Below are 9136 nucleotides of genomic sequence, written 5' to 3'. Positions count from 1 at the left end.
TCCAGCATTTTGTGCATACCTCCCGAGCGTGACTGTGGGTGAAATTATGGTAAAGTGAAAGGTAAGGGAATGTCACTTAAATGCAGCTCCCAGGCTGCAGGGAGACACGCTGAGGGGTGCACTGGAGCTTGGCGCAACAACTAGAAAGACTTGCAACAGCATGCTGGAATGTAGAACAAGGAACAAACTGATGCAAGAACTCCGCGGGCCGAGCTTCATCTGTGTGGGTGGGGAAGGGAACGGTTTTGATTCAAGACCCCGCATAAGGACCAGGCTGGATCTTAATTGAAGATCTCAACCCAAAATATCAACAATTCCTCGAGTTCTTTCAGCCGTTTATTATTCTTAGTTTCAATGCAAAGGTTTTGTGGGGAAGGACTGCCGTCTAAAGTCATTCTGCTATGAGACACTAACAGAAAATGGGAATTGTGTAAAAGCCTCTCAAGCGCCTAAAGTATTGTATCCCGCGAAAGGGGGAAACATACAAGAGCCCCAGACGGGATAAGACTGTGATCCAATGAACACACACACAAGGAGCAGCTCTTGTGGGAACACCCCCCCCCCCCCCCCCCCCCCCCCCCAAATATGATGGATTAACTCAGCTGGACAGGCGATATTTGTGGAGGAAATTGACATACGAAGTTTCGGATTGGAAACGTTCTTCATAATCTGCACAGATGGTGCCTGACCCGCTGCATTCCTCCAGCAATCGAACTGTTATTTAATATTCCAGCATCCGCTCTTTCAGAAGAATAGTTCTTCCGAAAACTATCGCTGCATTGTCCGATGCAACATATGCAACCCTACTATGTTGTTGTGCAGCACCAGCACAAGTTTCGGTTGAAGTAAAATCTCGGGTTGCTGAATTGGGCTTGTGCGCGGCTCTCCCTCGAAGTGAGCATTTGCTGGAGAGAGTAACCCCTTGCACTGAGCGCTGACTCTCTCCAGCAAAGATACTACTCTTTGCTCTCCAGGGCCAACTGGGCACGCGCGCCGCTGCCGCTTGTTCCCGACTTCCGGCCCGGCCGGCAGCGGGCCAGCGCACGCGCACTCCCTGCCTCCTCCGCCAGCGAGCGCTCGGACCAATCAACGGCCGCCCCGCCCCGCAGCCGCTTCCCTTCCGGGGCGTCCGCGCGGATGTTATTTAAGGTCCGACGGAGGCGGCGCCACTTCCTCTCGAGCTGTGACCGGGCGGTTGGTGTTGGTGCTGCTCCTGACTCACCGCTGTTCGCTCGCTCTCCGCGTCCCAGCCGGACAAGTCGACGGATAAGTCGGTCAGGAAGTCATCATGGTGAGCGGCCGGCGGGCGGGCGGGGAGAAGGGGAGCGGCCCGGCGTGTATCCGGGCAGGCGTGAGCAGGCCCCGGGAAGGGGATCGTGTGTATGGGGATGGCCTCTCCACGTTGCCCGCCGTGTTGGAGCGCGCGGGCGGGTGCGTGGCCTGGAGCGCGCGGGCGGGAGCGAGCCGAACCCCGGGGCTCTCCACCATGCCGCTCTGCTCTTGGTGCCCATGAACTTGCTTTGACGGATTCGTTTTCAAAAGAAAGTTAGATTTAGCTCTTGGGGCTGAGGGAAATAGCAGGGACGGGGTACTGATTTTGGATGATCAGCCGTGATCATTTTGAATGGCGGTGCTAGCTCGAACGGCCTACTCACTCCTGCACCTATTTTCTTTGTTTCTAAATGTCGACCACGTTGATCATCGCAAGCCCATCCGCGACAATCCTATTTTATTCTTTGTTCTTCCCCCTGCCATTCACATCAACTCGCCCATTACGCTAGGGTTTACTGGATACTTCAGCCGTCTGGTTCTCCATAAACCTTGACATCTATGGGAGCCACAATGTTGTAGGAAATAACAAGTTGCATATGGCAGATTCCTCCTACCAATTGCATAAAGACTGGTGGAAGGATACATGTTCTAGGTAGAGGCATTTGTATACACACATTCTGATACATTAAACGTTTGGGCAAAACTGGTATTGAGTCTCAGACTAACTTGGCCTTTTATCTGGACTACTGTTAGAGAAGAAATGCTGTAATTATGCAGAGATCTAGTTAAGAGGAGGCTGAACAGGACAAAGAAGTATGAACTTGCAGGAATAGATGTACTAAAATAAATTATGGCAGTATGTTAATGAAAAACATTTGAAGAAAAACAGTAAAATGTTAAAGGATATTTAAATGTCATGGTTTCAATGTTTTTGTTTTGGTTTGAAGAAGGATCTCAACCTGAAATGTCACCCATTCCTTCTCTCCAGAGATGCTGCATGTCTGAGTTACTCCAGTATTTTACATCTACATTTTTGATTTAAAGCTCACTTGTCTATGTTCCTCCCCGGAGTAAAACAGGGCCAGATGTAAGGTGCTTTTTGGCCCTCTTCAGTGAGATGCCACTTTTAGCTGAATCACAAATCTGGTGGTAGAAGCCTGTAACATCCGTGGCTAAAGGTTCTAAAGACCCTGAGGCTCAGATGGCTGACTGCCAGGTTGTTTGGATCATTCTGTTTCTCTGTAAATAGTGCTGCCCTACAGCGCCAGACACTCGGGTGCTGTCTGTGAAGTTTGTACATTTCCCTGTGACCTGGCTTGGTATAATTGTAAATTGTCCCTCGTGTGTGGGATGTTGGGCCTGTACCTCACTGTAAACTAAGATATTGATAACACGTGATCAACAAGCATTAAATTAGCTTCATTTGGTTAACTTTATGTAATTCAACCTAATGCTATCATTATGTTTAAGAAAGAACTGCAGATGCAGGAAAAATCAACGGTAGGCAAAAATGCTGGAGAAACTCAGCAGGTGAGGCAACATCTATGGAGTAAAGGAACAGGTGACGTTTCCGAGGCCCTTCAAACATAATGCTATCATAATCGGTTACAACATGAGATACATTTTTCCACATTACTTGGAAGACTTAAATCATAAACTTCAAATTTGGGGAACCTAATTTTAATCTACATCTTTTTACTTTCCACCCCTAAAGGCATTTAAAGATGCTGGCAAAGCACCCGTAGAACAGGAGGTTGCAATCCATCGCATTCGAATCACTTTGACCAGCCGGAATGTGAAATCACTTGAGAAAGGTAAGCATAAATTTGTACTTGGGAGACTAGACTTTAAACGTTTAAAGATGGAATTTACAAGTAATTTGGGTTAGATTTTCTGACCCAAACTTTTTAATCTTTATGTAAATGGCAGAGCTGCCAAGTAGTGCGGATTTCCCATATTTTGTACGGAAATGTGATAAGAATACGGATGTACGGATTTGCTTTGTAAAATATGGGGTTTTTTAAATATGGGCCAAGTTCCTGTTTCATCTTCCTGCTTAAAAAATGCAAGGATATAAAAAGTCATACTGTAACTCTAAAAATTATAGCAGATTCAATCTATTAGTATTTTAAATTTCAAAATCTGCTTGATTATTTTTTGTACGCTCTGATCTGCCTGTCCCGATCCAGGTTTAAACAGCGCTGTCAGTTTAGCGTGTGGGAATTTAACCCATAGCGCTAAAATAGGTTCTAATTATACCAGCTGGAGCGCTATTGCAGTTACTGTGGGTCACAGACTGTTCGGGGAGGGAGAAGGAGAGAAGGAGGGAGATAAAAAGGAAGGGGAGGGAGGGAGGCTTCCAAAATGGCTAAAAGCAGGAAGCAGCCATTCAAACTGAAGTATACAAAAAGATGGCAATGAATGCACTGTCAAGTAAGGTGCGTAGAAGACATGTCAATTGGTAGCTAATTTATGCATTCTTGTACGCTTACATGGGTATGACCGCACATAAAAACATTTTTTTCAGCAAAAGGGCACAGTGTAAAAATACTGATTTTTCAGGTACCAGAATACTGAAATGTTCTGACAAAACTTGGCAGCTCTGAAATGGGCATAATTGAGTAAAATTGAATCAGTGCATCTTGCACAGCAAAGGTATCTTGGATTTATTGAGACAAACGTGAATGCTTCGGATTGGTTTTAAGTGTCAGTGCAGTGTTTTTTTCTGCATGGAGTTGCATACATGGCTCTAATTTTGAACATACAAGCAAAACAGAAATTTGTACATGAATTAGTGAAGCACTAATTTTTATATAATGAAATTGTATTTACTGGCAAGGAGGATATTCTCTAAATGATCTACATGATATATCTATACGCTATTCTGAGCCAGTTTTGAAGATGACCATGTAAATTGTGGAGTTGTTTGCTTTGTTCCATAACTACTTGTTGTTCCTCCTGCAGTTTGTGCTGATCTAATTCGTGGTGCCAAAGAGAAGAACCTAAAAGTCAAAGGACCTGTTCGCATGCCCACCAAGGTGTGATGCTTCATATATTGATAAATATATATCTGTGCATTCTGATGGCTTGTGACCTTGTATTTGCGGTCCAGAGAAATTAATGGGAGATTATAATTTAGAATGGCCATATAGTTCAGACTATCTCTTGGTATACAGAGATGAATAATTTGGAAGAGATTGAAGTGTCTTTAAACATAATTCTCATGTAATCTACAAGTAACAGGTGGATCTGGTTGCTGCAATAACATTCCTCAACTTCCTTTGGAAATCCGGTAACTTATTGCATTACTGTCTATGTGAATGGTTCAGTGTCCATTGGTGCACACGTACCCAGGTGCAGTAAAATTGCTCTATTACATAAAATACAGTAAAATTCATGCGATATTCAAGTATGATCATATTTGTACACAAGTAGGAACAGTAGGTTACACTGACAGTATACAAGAGTCGCCACATATCTGCTGCCATTTTGTATGATTCAAATTCAAAGTTATCCTCAGTAAGAGTTCCTGGATTGGCCTGGCCAGGTCCCCCATTGCAACCAAACTAGTTTGCCTTTATTGCAAGGGGAAATATCAGGTGTAAGAATTTAGACTAGGCTTTAAAGATACAGCGCAGAAATGGGCTCTTTGGCCCACCGAGTCTGCACCGACCAGTGATCGCCCTGTACACTAGCACTATCTCACACACATAGAAAATTTACAATTGTACCAGAGCCAATTAACCAACAAAGCTGTCCATCTTTGGATTGTGGGAGGAAACTGAAGCATCCGGAGAAACGCACACGGTCACGGGGAGAACGTACAAACTCCATACAGACAGTCTCCATAGTCAGGATGGAACCCGAGTTTCTGCCGCTGTAAGGCACCAACTCTACTGCAGCACCACTGTGCCCTAATGTAATTGCTTTTGCCCACGTGGAGGCGTTTTTTGGTCCCATTGCCCACAAAGCATGTACTTAGACGAAGGGTAGCAATGGCTCAAAAACGAATATTGCAAAAATCATAGTATCAATAATACATCACTTTATATTTGAAGAATAAGGTGAGCGCAGGCCTTCCATATAATTTTTAGGTGCTAGTATTTTTCATCTTCCAGAGGAAATGAAGTGGCGGGGGGTGGGTGATTGGTGCAGAATTGTTGACCACTGAGAACTGGGGCTGTCCACGCCGATCTCGAATGGATGGTGGAGCTGATATTGTAAGATTTGCTCTATAGTGTTGCTAGAAACTAGTTAGAGGAAAAGCGCCTTTGCATATATTTCAACTATGACTAATTTAAGGACATTGTTTAGGGTATCCTGGCAGTGTGAAGGATGCTACATGGGTGCGTTTTGCATTATATTGGGATTTTTATTTATTGAACTATTTTTTATGTTTGTACTATGTTTACAAATGTGCTGCTGTTACAAGAGTAGCTAGAAATTTAACTTGTGGGATGAATTTAATAATGGTACTATACACTACATCAAGCCCTTAAAAACAGTGAGTACATTTGGCAGTCACAACATTAAACCTGCTTTTACGCTGTAAAATCACAGGTGATGTGGCCATGCCGACATCACCTTGTAATGAGCACGGGTAATGTATGCATCTTAGCACACTGCGCAGGTACGAGCATTTTATAGTTGATGTGGCGATTTAAGTGTCCATTAACAACTTTGGCGCGTCTTGTGCTACTTTTATAACAATACTTCTATCGACATAGCGTCATTTGAGAAATGTTTAGATAGACACATGGATATGCAGCAAATGGAGGGATATGGGTCATGTACAAGCAGAGGAAATTAGTTTAATCAGACATCATCTTTGGCATGATTTTATGGACTGAAGATCCTGCTCCTGTGGTATACTGTTTTAAATGCTAGCATTGAATCTTTTTTGGTGGGGTGGTTGAAATTCAAGCTACAATGGTAAGGTCTGTGGACCTACCCCAATGTTTTTAACCAAGTCCACAGATAACTGATTCTCAACCCTATCGAACAGCACCACAATCAAAATACATGTACTATTTGAATGTCACTTATTAATTGCAAATTGCATTTAGTGTCTTGTGACATTGGATGCAACACAGCCTTTTTTCAATTAGCAAAAAAATTCCAGAACTATCATTGGATTATTAGGGGCCTACAGATTTTTCTGTCAAATTATGTTACAATGCACTAGTTTCCTTAATAATGCATTGTCAATTTATTCTTCCTTCCTATTGTGTTTCCCTCTATACTTTGAAATTCTTAGCTTCATCGGTATAAACACAAATTTTGCTGTAGCCATAGTCTGTAAACTTTAGTTCAGCAAGAAAGCTTAAGGGTCTTGCTGCATTTAATCACAGTAGCACTGTTATCTTTCCGTTGAAAACATTTTGGTGTGCAATAAATGCAGATCACTGAAGTCAACTTTTTAGAGAATTTAAGTTATCTTGGCATGAGAGGATCAACCATATTGTGGAAAACCATTCTTCATAAATGTTTTCATTATATAACCCTTCTGATACAGCTCATTCATTCATATATCCTTCTTTTCTTTGTGCACTTTGTATGTTTTCATCAAATAAGATTAAATTTGTTCTGCAGGAGAGTTAACATAAATTAATGAGGTTATGTACTTTGTTTCAGACTCTGCGTATCACAACAAGAAAGACTCCTTGCGGTGAAGGTTCCAAAACCTGGGATCGTTTCCAAATGCGGATCCACAAACGCCTAATTGATTTACACAGTCCATCTGAAATTGTGAAACAGATCACCTCCATCAGTATTGAACCTGGTGTTGAGGTAGAGGTTACTATTGCCGATGCTTAAATGTCTAATGAAATGCAATAAAAAATAAAACCCTACTGTGTTTTCCAAATCTCGCTTTATTCATTTCATATCCACACATTTAAATGCTTCTCCCACCAGTGCAAGGAGTGAAATTATAGTGGTGGTTTGCATTGATGGTGCTTCATCGATTAAATTTAACAGACTACACTGGATACAGGTTTTGAGCAAAACTTCAATAAATCTTTCGAAGTGAATAAAATTGTTCTGTCTTTTGCATGCCATATATTAACTGGTTTGGAATGGAATAAGAGGAATCGAGGACCAGAGGACACGGGTTCAAGGTGAAGGAGAAAGATTTAATGGGATTCGGAGGGGTAACCTTTTCACACAGAGTGGTGGGGTGTAAGGAACAAGCTGCCAGGGGAGGTAGTTGAGGCTGGGACTATCTCATTGTTTAAGAAGCAGTTGGACAGGAACATGAACAGGTCAGGTTTGGAGGGTTATGGACCAAGCACGGGCAAGTTGGGACTAGGGTAGCTGGGACATTGTTGGCCGGTGTGGGCGAGTTGGGCCGAAGGGCCTGTTTCTACACACTTATTCTGGCTAACAGTTATAGTTCAATGTTGGCTTTGTGTGGATATAATTGCAGATGCTCCCATGTATTTGGCTGTCCTTGGCAGCAGTTTTCATAGAAATGAGGATTTGTCATTCTTCAAGTCTGAAGAAGGGTACCTGACTCAATGTCACCTATCGGTGTTGTCTAGGAAAAGTTACTCCAGAGTTTTGTCCTTTCTTGCCAATTGACTGTTTTGGAAGAATGACAAATCTATGAAAACTGCTGCCAAGGACAGCCAAATACATGGAGAATCAGCAATTATACTGTTTAGCTGGTTGTTTTCTTTACTATTATTTGATTGAGATTAAATGCCTATCTTTGACAGTCCCTGCAGATGGAAAGTACATTTTTTGATTGATACAGTTTAGCTGGTTCAAGATTCTAACCTTTAAATTGTGCAAATTACAAAAGAAAACTAAAATGGATAAACTGCCTTTCTGTCAAGTTCCAGTCTCCTAAGGATAATGCGAATTTTTAAAGACAAATTTCTGGAAATTTTCTATATCAACTGTCTAAGGAGAACAGCGACAGTTTTAACGTATTAAACTGCCATCAGAACTGAATGGCTAATTTCATAATTACTTGTATCTTGGGTGTCAATGACAGAAAACCTCGGTCACTATCTTGCTGCATTGTACTATTATAGCTGTTACACACATGATGCCATCTGAATGGTTAGGAATGGGGTGGTTTGGGTCAAAATTGGTTATTTCACTGTTAGAGCAGCATGTGGACAACATCTAGATTTGGAGTGTCTCGTGGCCAAAACCAGATGCAGCATTTGTACTTTCATTTATCAAACTTTAATGAAGTGTACTTAAAGTTTGACAAAGACACAGCATGGAACCTGGCCATTTTACCAACAAGCGTCCACGCTGATTACTTGTTCTCGAGTTTTGCATCCACATACTGTACACGGGCCAATCAAGAGGCCAATTAGCTTGTAATAGAAACAGAAAATAGGTGCAGGAGTAGGCCATTCGGCCCTTCGAGCCTGCACTGCCATTCAATATGATCATGGCTGATCATCCAACTCAGTATCCTGCACCTGCCTTCTCTCCATACCCCCTGATCCCTTTAGCCACAAGGGCCACATCTAACTCCCTCTTAAATATAGCCAATGGACTGGCCTCAACTACCTTCTGTGGCAGAGAGTTCCAGAGACTCACCACTCTGTGAAAAATGTTTTTTCTCATCTCGGTCCTAAAGGATTTCCCCTCTATCCTCAAACTGTGACCCCTTGTCCTGGACTTCCCCAACATCGGGAACAATCTTCCTGCATCTAGCCTGTCCATCCCCTTAAGAATGTTGTAAGTTTCTATAAGATCCCCCCTCAATCTCCTAAATTCTAGCGAGTACAAGCCGAGTCTATCCAGTCTTTCTTCATATGAGAGTCCTGACATCCCAGGAATCAGTCTGGTGAACCTTCTCTGCACTCCCTCTATGGCAAGAATGTATTTCCTCAGATTT

The 9136-nt window shown here is 42.6% G+C and overlaps 1 protein-coding gene and 1 non-coding gene across 3 annotated transcripts; both read left to right on the top strand.

The window, feature by feature from the left end:
- Positions 1-1126: 1126 nt before the first annotated feature.
- On the top strand, positions 1127-7138 carry rps20 (ribosomal protein S20). Of its 2 annotated transcripts, XM_033019748.1 has the most exons (4): positions 1154-1291; positions 2987-3086; positions 4237-4310; positions 6907-7138. In XM_033019748.1, exons 1-4 carry the CDS (start codon positions 1289-1291, stop codon positions 7087-7089), a joined length of 360 nt encoding a protein of 119 aa, XP_032875639.1. In that variant the 5' UTR covers positions 1154-1288; the 3' UTR covers positions 7090-7138. The 2 variants fall into 2 exon arrangements, with proteins under 2 accessions (XP_032875638.1, XP_032875639.1); XM_033019747.1 differs by lacking the exon at positions 2987-3086 and having other exon boundaries at positions 1127-1291.
- LOC116972636 lies at positions 4105-4167 on the top strand. Its single transcript, XR_004411839.1, has one exon. It is a non-coding gene; the product is annotated as a small nucleolar RNA U54 (small nucleolar RNA).
- Positions 7139-9136: the final 1998 nt, after the last annotated feature.

This window comes from Amblyraja radiata, chromosome 4 (genome assembly GCF_010909765.2).
Source record: "Amblyraja radiata isolate CabotCenter1 chromosome 4, sAmbRad1.1.pri, whole genome shotgun sequence".
Taxonomy (NCBI): domain Eukaryota; kingdom Metazoa; phylum Chordata; class Chondrichthyes; order Rajiformes; family Rajidae; genus Amblyraja; species Amblyraja radiata.
The sequence above is the reverse complement of the archived record's forward strand: the minus strand, read 5'-3'. Positions and strand labels throughout refer to the sequence as shown.